Genomic DNA, 14,877 nt, shown 5'->3' with positions numbered 1-14,877 from the left:
GTTATAGACACTAAAATAATTTTGGAATAAAAAATAATAATTTTGGAATAATCAATATCCCTGAATTGAGTTGCAAAGAGCTTACTAGTTATCAAGTTGGGTCAAGTTTAGGCTAAAAGACTATTATTATTAATGAGAGTAGGTGGAAATAAGATACACATTTTATTTGGAGTTGCTTGATTAGAGAATCATAGTTCCAAATAATCAAGGGGAAAAACCTTGTGGTTGATTAGGGTTTGGCCTAACTCTTTACTGGTTCTAATACTGTGACCACCAGTTTCTAGAATACTCACTTCCTTTTGCCTCCAGGTAACCACTTATACAGTTTTTTCCTCTTCTCTGATTGTTTCTTTTCACTCTTTACTACCTCCTTTTTGGGGGGTTGAGGAGTACATTTAAGGTTGATCCCTTCAGGGTTCTATAATTGTTCTTTTTCTTGGTCTACTTGTTTTGCATGACAGTGCTTTTTATTTCCTGTGTCTTTTAACTGCCCTCAAGATACTGGTATCTCCATAGCTTCAGATGCTTAGTTCTATTTGTCTTGTAAATATATTCACCTGGATATCTCATAGACACTTCAGACTTAGTTCTGTACTCATTATCTTTCCCTAAGCATTGGCTTTGCCTCCTTAATTCACCACCATCATTCATCCAGGCTCCCAAGCATAAAAAATCCCGATTTGTCCTTGGCTTCTTGCTCTCTTTTATCTTTTTGACCTCACAGGTCACTAATCCTGTTGCCTCTAACTGGGAAACAATGCATACTCTAGCCTCCCCACCCCCCACGAGCCTTGCGGCCAGTGCCGGCTGCTCCCTTGGACCAGCATTTTCCTTGACTCTCAGCCATTGATTGATCTATCCTCCTCTTCAGTCTCTTTTAATGTGTGATCCTCATTCTCCCTTAGTTAAAAAAACATCTCTTGTTTTTTTTTTTTTTTTTTTTGGTTGTGATTGCTTAAAGTCTAAAAGGAAGTCATATTCTTTGAAATTTCCAGGGTATTTCTTGAACTCTCATTCTTCCTATCCCAAGAATCTTTTTTTTTTTTTCCCCCTTTCTTGGGGTTCTTGACACATCAGTGTTCCTGGTTGAGTGTAGGCTCTGGAATCTCACTGCCTGGCTCTTTCATTCGTCAACTGGGTGACAATGGGCAGGTTATTTTAACTCTCTGTGCTTCTGTGTCCTAGTCCATAAAACATGGCTAACAATACCTTATGTGATACCTTATGTGATTGCTGCTAGTTAAATGAGATAATAAGTAAAGCACTTCAAACAGTGGGGGCGCTTAGTGGGTTCTTAGTAAAGGTAGATTTGTTTATCATCACTCTTGAGAAAAAAACAGAACACTCGGTATTTTGGATTGTTGCTGTGGTTGTTTCCAAATAAGATTTCTCTGGAAAACCAGTTAGTCTCTCAGGTACACTCAGTGCCATCTTCATAATTTACTGCCGGCTGGGCTGCCATCGTGGCCTGGACACAAACTACCATCATAAGCTGGCAGCCTGGTTTGCACGTAAAGCCATATCCTGCCAATCACCTGCGGCCAGTTTCCAGCCTCTTCCAGTCCTTTGTCTTATGCACCGTATCTTGCACTCAAGAGCAGCTGAGTTCCTTCCTTTTCTTAGGACACCTCCATTTTATATCCAAGGCAACCGAAGAGAAGTAGCTTGTCCAAGATTACTCAGTAGTTAAGAGTCATGCTCCTGAGCACTTTACCATACAGTGCTGAGAACCAGTCACCTTAGTTTGCCCCAGGTGGTCTTTCTAAACTCTTTGCTTTCATAATGCTGACCTTTTTCTTCACTCCCTTTCATTTTTTTTTTTCTTCACTCCCTTTCTTGACTCAACTTTGGCCTATGCTGTTTTTTTCTGCCTAGAGTACTAGTCCTTTTATGTCTGCCTTGCAAATGTTTGCTCAGTCTTAAGTAATAGCTCTGCTGTCTCTCTTGTCATTACTTAACCACTCTCAGGCAGTTACCTTTCTCTTCCCTTTGCCCTCCACATATTGTTTATTCCTTTTTTTGTGTTACTTGCCACATTGTATTGTCCATCTCCCACCTTGGACAGAGTTCATCCAAGGTAAGAAAAGACCCTGTCTTATTTATCCTTGTTACCTTAGCTTTTAGCACACTATCTAGCAGATAGCAAATGCTCAAGAAATATGAAATGAATGAAGAATGAACCTTACAGAAGAACCTGAAAATGTTGGCAGATTATAGTCAGTGAATTACAGTGAATTTGCTAAAAACAATGTTTTATCAAATTATGTTAGGCAAAAAGAAAATACAGATATCCAGGGATGGGGGAACATAGCAGAAAAAAATTTTATTTAAAATGTGGGTATATGGGATGGGTGGTAGTGGAGTAATGAACCATAAGTTGAGTGGGGAATGTAGTGCTTTTCAAAGTTTGCAGTTAAGTACCTTTGGTGGTAGAGGATAGTGGACATGTAACTCCTTAGGGGTTGGGAGTAGAGCCCCAAGCAGCTTTTCTGCCTCCAGTATCAAGTATCTGAATATTATGAACATACCCATATTTTAGAAATTAATGCAAATTTTGCATCCTATTCCATTATGTATGAGTGTTTTAAGATGAAAATACTTTTTTCTTCCCACCTACCTCATCATCCAGTGAATGGTTGCTGCAGGAACTTGTGCCATTTACCCTCTGGCTTCCAGCACATTGACATGCTCCAATGCCCAAATCTGGGAAGCATGGAATGGGGTTATAGTCTAATATGGCAGTATGCTAGCTTGCTGTGATGTGGGGGATTATCTACTCAGGAGTATTATGTCATGGAACTGAGGAGGGTGAGCTCATCTTTGCTCTAACAAGGCTGTTTCTGGAAGGCTGCAGTCAGTTGGAGGCACCTCATTACCAGATCACTGGGGACCAGTTGGAGAGAGTTCACAGAAGACCCACAGGAATGATTAAGAGACTGGAGGGGCTGACTGATGAGGGAAGAATATAAATGAAAACCGTATAACTTGGCTGAACTGAGATAGCAGGAATACACAACTGTATAAATATCTCACGAGAATAAACTCGATGGGGGAGGGTGATCTCTTATGGTGGGATTTGGTGGAGAATAAACCAAGGCTGAAATTAAGCAAAGGAAAACGTAAACTAATAATCTGAAGTATCTGATGGCACACTTTGTTTCTTGGAACCTACTTAGATCACTCTAAACTGTGGGCCTCTTTTAATTGAATGATTTGTTTTTTTTTAAGATTTGATTTTCCTGGGCTTGTGGCTGGTGCTTCTGTATAGAGAATCCTGAAGACTACATTTTCTAAAGCCAACATCTTTCTTTTTCTCATCTTTCTTTGTCGGACTCTGTGGGTGATAGTTGGGTGATTGTGTGCTGCCATTGCTGCTTTTCTTTATTCACCAGAATTCCAAAGTGGACTTTCACATCATTTTTTTTCATGGCTTTTTATAGTAGTTTAAAAGTAGACCCTGAGTCAGTAATATATATTGTAATAATTTTAGAAACCTGGATATGGTATTGGTCCTTGAGGTACTGGTTTTAGGAAATTATAGCCTTGATAAAATGCAAGCGTAATTGTAGGAAACATGTACTTTGGGGAAATGATTGTATAAAATTCCTACTTGGGGTATGGGAGGCATAAAACTTTTAAATAACAGTTGAAATTAGCCAGGAGAAATATTTGCATAATGTTGCAAGTTTTATAGCTCTTTTCCTAAGAGGGGACAGTAGAACTAGAAGAAAATGATTTTATGCTTTTTTTGATTTATAAAAATGAGTTCATTTATATTAAGCAGTTATGTAGCTTTAAGACTAAGACCTCTATTCTAGAGATTGGTAAACTTTTTTTTTGTAAAGGGTCAGATAGGAAAACTTTATAGACCACGAGTTTCTGCAGCTACTCGACTTTGCTCTTGTGCAAAAGCAGTCATAGATCATATGTAAAGGAATGAACTTGGCTGTGTTCACTTTTTTTTTTTTTTTTTTTTTCTAAAAAAAGCAGCTGTCTGGACTTGGCCTACAGGCTGTAGTTTGCCAACTCCTGCCCTAGACCTTTGCTCCCAAAAGCATGATCTGTAAACCAGCAGCATCAACACTCCCTGTGAGTCCATTAGAGATACCGAATATCGGGTCGCTTCTCGGAGGGACTGCTCTATAGCTTAGACCGAGCTTCTCAGACTTTAATGTGTGTAGGAATCACTTGAGGGCCCTTATCAAAGTACAGATGGAAATAAACTGAATAGCATACTAGCTACTAGGAGACAAAGATGAGTAAGACCCAGTCAGTATCCTTAGAGATCCCTGAATTCATTAGGAGAGACTACTATACAATACAACAAATACAGGCTAATACATGTTATAATAGAGGTATTTTCAACATAGGAGTATCACAGAGGAGCAAGTGATAGGGTCTGCGTGGCATGGGGGCAGTCCTCACAGGGGCCTGAGAATCGGACCCGGAAGGGGGATGGTGCTTGATTTGAATTTTGAGGCTTACTAGAGACACTGAATGAAGCATTATCATGGGTAGTAGGTTCATGGTGGGGTGCAGTAAAAATGATGTTAGAACCGTGAGTTATTTGGACACCTAGGTGGCTCAGTTGATTAAGCATCTCCCTTTGGTTCAGGTCATGATTCCAGGATCCTGGGATCAAGCCCCGTGCATTGGGATGCTGTCTCTTTAGCTGGGAATCTGCTTCTACTTCTCCCTCTGCCCCTGTTCCTTCCCTCTCTCTTTTTCTCTCTCTCTAGTAAATAAAATCTTAAAAAAAACAACAAAACAAAACAAAACTACTTAAAGAAAGAACTAGGAGTTATTTAATTTAATAACTAAATGGCTGATTACAGGGCTGGAGACCTACTAAGATTATAATGAATAGAAATAAAATTTCAGTACATTCTATTATTTTTAGCTAATTTCTTATACTCTTATTTGAAAAAGGATAACTTGCCTGTTCTCTCCCCATAAGTTATTTGTTTTCCAGAAGTAGAAACTTTTAATAGGTTCTTACATCAGTAAGAATTTGGAAAACACTGTAAGAGGCAGAAAATAAAAATTATTTATAATTCCGTACACCAAGACATGACGACTTTAAATATTTCTATGTTGTTCCGTCTAGTCTTTTGTATGTAATGTAACATTTTAAAAATTGGGCTCATGCTATATAAATAATTTTGTGCTTGCTTTTTATTTAGCATTTTATTTGTGGGAAATTTCTTTCTTTATTCCTTAAAAGGTGTCATTTTTTAATGCTTAGATAGCATTCAAGTGGAGCTCCTATAGTTTATGTAACTTATCTTGTTTGTGGCTCCTTTAAGCTGATTCCAGTTGCTAGTTGACCCAGTTTTTGGCTCATATACTTGGCAATTCTGTCACCATATTTTAAAATAAATACATATACTTGTTTATTTTTAATTATAAAAGTTTGCTAACTTGTTTGATCTGCTGGCCTTCACTCATTCCATTCTGCTGTTCTTACTAGCACTGTGGGTTTTCTTTCTTGGTTTCCCAGGGGAGGGAGGCAGTAGGGTAGTCATTAAAAGCATGGATTCTGGGTCCAGGTTGTCTGGGTTTGACTTAGCTCTACTACTTATGGTACATAATCTTGAGAAGGTACTTCAGTTTCCTCATCTGTAAAATGGGGATAATTCTATTTGACCTGAGGTTGTGAGTTAATATAGATGACGAACTGAGCACGGTTCCCACCATGTGGAAAGATAATCTTTTTTTGTAATGATGAGTAGCTTCTTATTTGTTTTATGGTGGTTGTTTGTGTGTGCTTTGCCATAATCCCTCTTCTGCTATATTTAGTTTATAAATGATTATAACTCAAATGTCTTTGAGTTACACACTGACTTTACTAGACTTTACTTAGTGACTTTATCTTGAAAGTTCACAGACTTTTTTTCCTGGTCAGTAAATTTTACTATTTAAAAAATAAAGTCAGTGTTGTTTCACCATGTCTTAGAAATGCAGCCATGGGTGCAAAGGGAGCAGACTGCACAGGGACATAGGTTTTAAAGCTTTTGGGTGGTTTCTCCTTTCGAACTGAATATTACTTTGATTGCTTCTGTGGCATAATAAGGCCCTCTGTAATGTGTCCCCACCTATCCTGTGGTCTCATTTCTCTTCATCATACCCCCACACCCTATGCTCCAGTCCCATTAAACTGGAACTGGGCATGTGATAAGTGATGAGGCTCACTTTTTAAATCTGTGCCTTGCTAACTTCTCTTGAAGGATTGGAATCAACTGAAGTGCTGTAGTTTCCTTTTGGGGAGTGACATAGTTAAGGCAATGAGGTTGCCACTGGCCTTTTTTATGTGTGTGGAGTTTTAGTTGGGAAAGCCCACTCCGAGTTTACCAGGCCTTATTTATTTTTAGTGTCCCAGGATTTCCTCTGCCCATCCTATCTACCTCCTCTTTGTTGTTTTCTGGGGATTCTCTTTCAGAAATAAAAACTTCTTCCACTGACACTTTTTTCTCTGTTGAGTAGGATCCTGGGACAAGAGGACAGATGCATCCTTTGGCAGTCGAATGCACCCTGCACTAGAGAGAAGTCCAGGATAATAGTGTTGGGGCTCAATTTCTCCATCCTGGAATTCATCCAGTCCATTCCAGAAATATTGACCCTCTGCTTCCGTGACACAGCCTCAGTGAATGTCCAATGGACAGACACTTTCCGTTGACCTTGCAGCAATTCTCTTTCCTGTGGAGGTTGGAGGACGAGGTGAATGGTGCCAAAAGTTGCCTGCTTTGGTGAATAGAAGTACCCCCCTTCGTTCCCAGAACATGGGCCCTCGTTTCAAGGTAAGACCATAGACTAGTTAAGACTCACTTGTTATTGGGATACAGAACATGGACTCAGTAACCAGCATCTAAACCTTTTCAGCAAGGAATCACTGCTGAAGTGCGTAGTTGCAGTTAGAATACTTCCTCTGCCCCCCACCCAGAGCACCTTTGAGAATGAAGAAATCAATTCTCTGTTTCTAGGAAGTGATTTTTTCATCACTCATCTCCAGTGCCAGGGTTAAAATATATTTGGCATTATAATCACAAATCTTTAGGCTCCTAAAAAAAGCAAAGAATTTTAGAATAGGTATGTTAGTCAATTTTCTGACATTCCCTTGAGGCAGGTACTTTCAAGTGTTCCCTCTCCCCCACCTTTTGTAGGCAATGTGAGCCAAAGGACTGTAGTATTAAGCAACTGGCCCAGGATCTTTTAGTAAGCAAGTGATATTTCTGCATTAGATAATTGGTACTGCATTCCATTTTCCTTTGTCATGTTTTATTTTTATTTCAAAAGATTTTTAAAAGGGGCCATAAGCATTTATTTTTCTAATTTTAATCTCCTGGTGGGATTCCTCACAGTAAGATTAAGTAATGTTTTTCATACTTTCTTTTACCTGTTTTTTTTTTTTAATCTTTCTCCTCTTCCCAAACACCTCACTATTGCCATGACTCCATTTTTTGTCATGATTTAGTGTTGTTAGGCTTAGAACATTGGGTTTCAGAGTTAGGCACAGACTTGAGTCTCAGCTCTGTCACTTAACCAGCTGGAAGATGTTCAGGTTAACTTTCCAAATTCAGCTTGTGTGTGTGTGTGTGTGTGTTTCTTAATCTGTAAAATGAGAATAATAGTGTTTATTTTACCAAGTTGTCATGGGGACAACTACTTAGGCTAACACATATAAACAGTGTAGTGTTTGGCCTATCATAAGTGGCTCAATCAGGGTGGGGAGTATTACTTTACTATTACTACTGTTATTCTGCTAACTTAGAGTATCACAGTTTGCTGAGTTTTATGAGAGCAAGATACTAAAGAGATGAACTTGAAAACAATTCAGGTAGCTGAATGGCAAGAATTAGTATGGCAGAGGCTTTACATACTGTTTCTTCGAGCTTGAATTAGTCTTGGGAAGAGTTCCAAACTAATTTTATGAAGCAGAAGTGTGAGCAGCAGAAAATGGAGGGTACTATAGAAGCTGTTAGGAAAAATAAAAGCTCAAGATAAGGGAGATAGAATCATAAAGCCAGATACCATGCCATGCATAAGAACCTATGGAGTAGTTGTGGGTATTTGGTACATACTTGTAGAACTGAAGCAAACTGGTAACTTGTGGTCTGAAGAGTTTATAATCCGTGGTTCAAGTGAATATACTGCCACTTAGAGAAGTCTTTAAAAACTGTATCAGAAAGGAGGTCCCATCAAGAAAAATCCCTGATCCTTAAGGCATTCTGGACAAAGGAAAGAACAAACGTTTGACCCTATCCGATAATTCAGATACCTTATTCATATTTATTGCAGCTACTATAGGCAGTTCTGTTGGATGCCATGGAGAATTTTAAAGATGAGTCTTTGCCTCATGTTATTTACCACTCTGAAATGGAAAATAAAACAAACACGGGGCTAAAATGAAAGAGAATATCAGTGCCATAAGATAAATAATAGAGTAATGTGCGAATTCAGAGGAGGAATGGAATTTCTAAGTTGAGGCTCAGGGAAGATTTCAGGGAGGGGAGACAGGGTTTTCCCTAGACGTTAGGGTTAGGAGATTTCATAGAGACATGAGAGGGGAGTGGTAAGTGGAAGCAGAGGAAGTGACTTTTGCAAAGCATGGAGAATAGGATGTTTCAGAGCTTGGATGTCCAGGTGGAAAGGATGCGAGTCAGGTAGATCACAGGATGGCAGCAAGGTATTGCAGGAGAAGGAGCCAAGGGGAATACTGTGGGTGGGGAAGAGAATGGAGACCAAGCAGAGAGAGCCTTAACCAGGGTCAGGAAGAGGACAGAAAGTGCTTACAGAATGGAAGTGAAATCTCGAATAAAAGTGATTTAAGTGATAAAGATAGGAAGGTTCGTGACAGTCTTCAAGAGGAACAAGACAGGAGGAAGACGTAGAAGGAAGGCAAGTTCAAAATGAGACCAGTTGAAAGATGGGTAGGTACTGTCAGGGAGGTTGTTGAGAGCTACTGTAGAGAAGTGGAATACTTCATAAAGGTCAGTCAAGGGGTAATGAATCGACAGAGCTAATTCCCTCGCCACAAGGAGGTTTCCAGGAGAAGAGAGGAGGGTCGTTTGAGAAAAAGTGGTGACAGGTATGCACAGTTTTAAATAATAAAATGCAAATGTAGAATTGACCTACTGGAAAAAATCTCAGTGTTCTGGATCAGTGGTAACAATTTGGCTGAGAAATAAGTGAATGAGGAAAAAATGGACAAGGACTCAGCAAGGTCAAGCTCATTACTGCTAGCTTCATGAGGACTGAGGCTGTTTGCTGTACTGTTTGATTTTAGAGTCCTGATGGCTATGGGGAGTTATATTGAAGTTGTGCAACACTAAAGGATATGGTGCCATGGAAATGACTAAACCTCAACTCTTTCTATGAGCAATGAGAATTCTGAATCCTGGACAGGTCACGCAATTGCAGCCTTGGAACTGGTCTGCAGGCCTGTGACTCACTGCTCATCCACTGCCTCTCCCAGGAAATGTTATAGTTGTCAAGAGATAGCACATGGCAATTTTCTTGGCCCTCATGATACTTGCCATACAATTGGCATTGCTCTTGTTCTTGTAAGTCCTCTAATGTCAACCACATACACTTTATTTTCTGCTGAGTGTTATAACTTTGCTAAGGACCATATTTTCATATCCAGGATCAGATTGGATGGCATCCAACTGAGGGAGGACTTCAGACAGTTCAACTGCCAGTTTGGTTTCTACAAAGTCAGCGATATCATCTGCATCCTGTGAGGTGCAGACAGATGCTTTTTTGAGAGATGAAAACAGCTTTCAGCATACGGTCCCAGGAGATGAGATACTTGTTTGGGAAAGAGGCTCAATAGTTGTGATCCCAACTTTTGGGTCTATATATTGTCTCTTTATGATAGACCCTCCTGGGAGCAGCCTAATCTCTGTATACGGACTGTGTTATGTTCCCTGTGTGGATCTCTTTTCTAGTAGGACTTTAGATGCCAGTCTAAATAAAGATTTCTATGAGGGATCCCTGGGTGGCGCAGCGGTTTGGCGCCTGCCTTTGGCCCAGGGCGCGATCCTGGAGACCTGGGATCGAATCCCACATCGGGCTCCCGGTGCATGGAGCCTGCTTCTCCCTCTGCCTGTGTCTCTGCCTCTCTCTCTCTCTCTCTCTCTCTCTCTCTCTCTCTGTGACTATCATAAATAAAAATTAAAAAAAAAAAAAGATTTCTATGAAATGTGGTATGGTTGCTTGCCAAATTACCTACTGTCTGTGGATTCCATTGGGAATATTGTTACTGTCGGAGGAACTGATGGCCATTTTCATTCTTCCTCTTAAAGTTTTCCAGTACAGTTAGATATAAATGCATATCCTATTTAAAAAAACAGAACAAGACTTGTTTTGGTCCCTCCCAGACCTGAGCCTAGATAGCCTTTCAGCTGTCTTGTCTCTGAGTAATATTCTATCGCTGATAAAAGGCACTGGGTTGAGTTAATGTTGATAACCTTAATATACATTGACTTGAAAAGAATGACTCCACTGCATTGTAGAGGGGAGAGCTCTTATAGACTATACTAAGGTCAAACTCAGTGATAAGATACCAATGTCAATGTACATTGCATTTTTCCTTGGTAATACCTTAAGTTCAAGTAACGGCAATTAAAGTCTTATTCTGGAAAAAGTTTAATAACAGTGAAAGTTTCCCCTCAAACTCTGGCCCGTTTGAATTGTTCTGATCTTGACAGGCATCACTTAGGATAAATACAGTCTCCTCCTTTTGTTCCTGTCCTTGGCCCTTCTGCTAAGCTCATCTTCCATAAGACCTGTTGTCTAATTGGTAACGGCAAAAATGACCTCTTCCATGCCCACTGCTTATTATTGGGACGACCTTGTGGTTTACTTTAATTACATAGTGCCAACATGATGATAATAATACTTTTAAAAATCCCCATTTGATATAACTATTTCTACTCAGATGAATTACTTCCAGAAGGCAAATAGAAGGGGAAAGTGATTCCATTATCCTCTTTGCTTGTGTTAATTAGCACTACTTTGCATGGGGGAGGGAAACTGTCTTGGGGCCCTGGATCTAAGAAGATAAAAGCCATCTTACTGCATTTTGTAATGAGCACTAAAGCAAGCAAGTGGCTGTTGGTGGTATTCCTAGGGTGGTCGTAGATTGGAAGACTTTAGGAGTGATGCAGTCACTGTTTTGCTGACATTTGTTATAGGGCACCTGTCAGGCTAGAGAGGACAAGGATAGTAAGGCTTGAGTCACTCAATTCAAGTCATATGTTCTTTGTCTCTCTCTGAGATGGCTGTAAGGGAGAGTTGGAGAAAGACCTAAACAAGTTTTCTTTTGCAGCTGCAGCTGTGATCCTCGGCTGTCCGTCGGCATTGAAGGGACCTGATGTTTTACGTTATTGGTATGTTACGGCAAAAGCTCTCTTTATTAGCTTTTTGTTAGGGTTGCTGCATCCTTTTTGCTTCCCAGTCTATCCCTTTCCCCTTGAAAATAGACTTAGAAGTATTTCTACCCATGCCAGAATGTACCTTCACAGAGCTGGCAGTGGAATTCATTCATTTGGGAAACATTTATGGAGTAATTCTGGTCTGTGCCAGACACTGTTTCCTGCCGAGCAAAGTCGAATAAGGTAAAAATCTGCCTTCAAGAAGTTTGTAACACGAAGGAGAAGAAAAGCTATAACACGTGAGAGTTTGAGGGAGCCCAGGAGCGGGAACTCCTCACGCAGGTGAGGATTGGGGAGGGCTTTTGCCAAGTGGACAAGAGAGGGGAAGACTTTCAAATGGAGGGAATAGAATTGACGTTCTTTTCCCTGACTCTGTGAGGGCCTAGCATGTGCAGGAAGTTGGGGTTGCACATTCAATAGGCCAATGGTATAGAACTAGGGTTGGCAGACCTTTTCCATAAAGGGCCAAAGAGTAAATATTTCGGGTTCCCAGACATACAGGCTATGTCACAACTACTGAATTCTGCTGGCTTAAGGCAAAGCAGCGCTAGACAATATGTAAATGAATAGGTGGGGCAGTATTCTAATAAAACTTTATTTATAAAAACAGGCAGTGGTTGGGATTTGGCCTGTTTGTCTGACTCCTGGTATAGAAGTTCCTTTTTTCGAGGCACCTGGGTGGTACAGTCAGTTAAGTATCTGACTCTTGGTTTCAGCTTAGATCATGATCTCAGGGTTGTGGGATCAAGCCCCGAGTCGAGGTCCATGTTCAGTGCAGAGTCTGCCTGAGATTCTTTCTCTCTCTCTCTCTATCACTCTGCCTCTCCCCCTACTGTCACGTGCTCTCTAAATAAATAAATAAATAAGTAAATAAAATCTTAGAAGTTCTTCTCTTCACCTACACAGGTAGTGACCCAGTACAGTGTTTTTTATTTTTAAAGATTTTATTTATTTATTTCACACAAGGAGTGAGAGAGCACAAGCAGGGGGAGTGAGAGAGAGGGAGAAGCAGACTCCCTGCTGAGCAGAGAGCCAGATGTGGGGCTCAATCCCAGGACCCCGGGATCATGACATGAGCTGGAAGCAGACGCTTAACTGACTAAGCCACACAGGCGCCCTAGTACAGTGTTTCTTCAGAAGTCTTGTTCTCTCATCCTGACTTAATTTTTGAAAGATCACTGGCCTTTTCTACAATGAGAGGCTATAATGTGTAACTGGCAGGTGGTATGTGTGTTCTCTCGTTTACATAGGTGGGATCACAGTGTCTGTGGTTGCATTCTTCTTCACAATTAAGTTCCTCTTTGAGCTTGCCGCACGGGTTGTCAGCTTCCTCCAGAATGAGGACCGTGAGCGCAGAGGGGACCGGACGATTTATGACTACGTGCGGGGAAATTACCTGGATCCCCGGTCTTGCAAAGTCTCCTGGGATTGGAAGGACCCCTATGAGGTGGGCCACAGCATGGCCTTCCGAGTGCATGTAAGGGAATGTTTCTGTCTCCATACCCATTGGGTTTTCTTTCTTTCTTTCTTTCTTTTTTTTTTTCTAAGATTTTTATTAATTTATTCATGAGAGACATGGGACGGGGGGGTGGGTGGAGGGTTTGGCAGAGACACAGGCAGAGGGAGAAGCAGGCTCCATGTAGGGAGCCTGACGTGGGACTCGATTCCGGGTCTCCAGGATCAGGCCTTGGGCTGAAGGTGGCACTAAACTGCTGAGCCACCCAAGCTGCCCCCCATTGGGTTTTCAGAATCACTTGCTTTCCAGAGCCCTGTTCAGTCTGTTGGTAGTGCTGGCCTGAAATGTTAAAAACGTGTTTCCTTGTTTTTCAGCCATTCCCAAGGACCTGTTAATATGGCAATTCCCAGGCAATTGTTAATATCTGGAAGGGTCACAAATTTCTCTATTATTTTGGTTTAGTGGGTGTTTAACTCTGAAGGTGTATAAAGCTTAATGTTGCTTTTTCCAAATGAAAAGAATATTACCAAAAAGGATAGCTGTGATAGATTGGGGGTTGGCAAACTATGGCCTTAGGGGCCAAATCAGGCTCACCTCTTGTGTCTGTAAATACACTTTTATTAGAACACAGACACACCCATTCATCTTCCTGTGTTGCCTGTGGCTGCTTTTACACTTGAGTAGTTAACCACAGTTGAATTGAGTAGCTGTGTATAACCCACAAAGCCAAAATATCTACTTTGGCCCTTTACAGAACAGTTTGTTCCCAACCCCCATGACTTCACTGCAGCATTCTACTAGGCTGATGGCCTGAACTACCCCACCCCACCCCACCCCGCACCCTCTGCCAGCCCTGCCTGGTGCATTAGCTTGCACAGCGCCAAGTGGTGCCTACTAACTTACCTTCACATTTGGGGTTAACAGTGATAATATAATAATAAGGACTGGGTATACAGAGGAGGCAGCATTTGCGGCTCAGAAATGTCAAGTCAGAATGGATTCAGCAGTACATTTTATCCCCGTCTTGTGAACAAATTAAGAACTTGTTCATGATTTAATGTTTTCTCTGAGCTGTGCTGTTTCTCTCCGTGTCTGTGAGCAGGAGTGGAGGAACCAGTGGGTACCGGGATCTGCCAGCCGCCTCCTCCCTCCCCACACTCCCTTGAGTTAGGTGGGAAATGGTTTTCTCCTCCTGTTCCCTAATATGGGCCCCTCATCTCCTCACCGCAGTTGTTCTACAAGAACGGGCAGCCTTTCCCAGCACATAGGCCTGTGGGACTGAGAATTCACATCTCCCACGTTGAGCTGGCCGTGGAGATTCCAGTGACCCAGGAGGTCCTCCAGGAGCCCCGTTCCAATGTGGTCAAAGTGGCCTTCACCGTGCGCAGGGCAGGCCGTTACGAAATCTCAGTGAAGCTTGGTGGATTAAATGTGGCCTACAGTCCCTACTATAAGATTTTTCAGCCTGGTATGTTCCTTCTTTTTTGCCTCCCTTTCCCTATCCCTATCTTCCTTTATTTTTCTGCCTCGCTTTGTAACAATACACCTTTATTAAGATTTAATGCCCACACCACATAATTCACCCAGTTAAAATACACAGTTTCACGGCTTTAAAAACTCAGAGTTGCACAGCCAGCACCACAGTCAGTTTTAGAGCATTTTCGTCACCCCAAAAAGAAATCCTGTACCCGTTCACAATCACTCCGCATTTCCCCCAGACCTCCCCATCCCTAAGTAACCCTTTATCCATTCTGTAGATTGGCCTACTCCAGACATTTTATATAAGTGTAATCATAAAATATATGACCTTTCGTGACTACCTCTTTGACTTAGCATAGTGCTTTTAAGTTTTATTCATGCTATAGCATGAATCAGGACTTCATTTCTTTTTACTGCTAAATGACATTCTATTGTGTGGCTATACCACCTTTTATTTATCCATTTGTCAACTGATGGACATTTGGGGCTGTTTTTGCTTTTGGCTGC

The 14,877-nt window shown here is 41.2% G+C and overlaps 1 protein-coding gene across 3 annotated transcripts in view; it reads left to right on the top strand.

Moving 5' to 3' along the window:
- Positions 1-14,877, top strand: part of AREL1 (apoptosis resistant E3 ubiquitin protein ligase 1) — a 43,160-nt gene that overhangs the window by 10,082 nt on the left and 18,201 nt on the right. For 2 of the 3 annotated variants that reach the window (XM_038545268.1, XM_038545267.1), the window contains exons 2-5: positions 6,484-6,797; positions 11,330-11,390; positions 12,686-12,912; positions 14,122-14,359. In XM_038545268.1, the coding sequence (XP_038401196.1) occupies positions 11,375-11,390; positions 12,686-12,912; positions 14,122-14,359 (481 nt within the window). In that variant the 5' untranslated portion in view covers positions 6,484-6,797; positions 11,330-11,374. The remainder of the gene's footprint in view (positions 1-6,483; positions 6,798-11,329; positions 11,391-12,685; positions 12,913-14,121; positions 14,360-14,877) is intronic. The other variant, XM_038545269.1, reaches the window with a different exon arrangement.

Source organism: Canis lupus, chromosome 8 (assembly GCF_011100685.1).
Source record: "Canis lupus familiaris isolate Mischka breed German Shepherd chromosome 8, alternate assembly UU_Cfam_GSD_1.0, whole genome shotgun sequence".
In the NCBI taxonomy this organism is placed as follows: Eukaryota; Metazoa; Chordata; class Mammalia; order Carnivora; family Canidae; genus Canis; species Canis lupus.
This window is presented reverse-complemented; position numbering and strand designations above follow the sequence as displayed.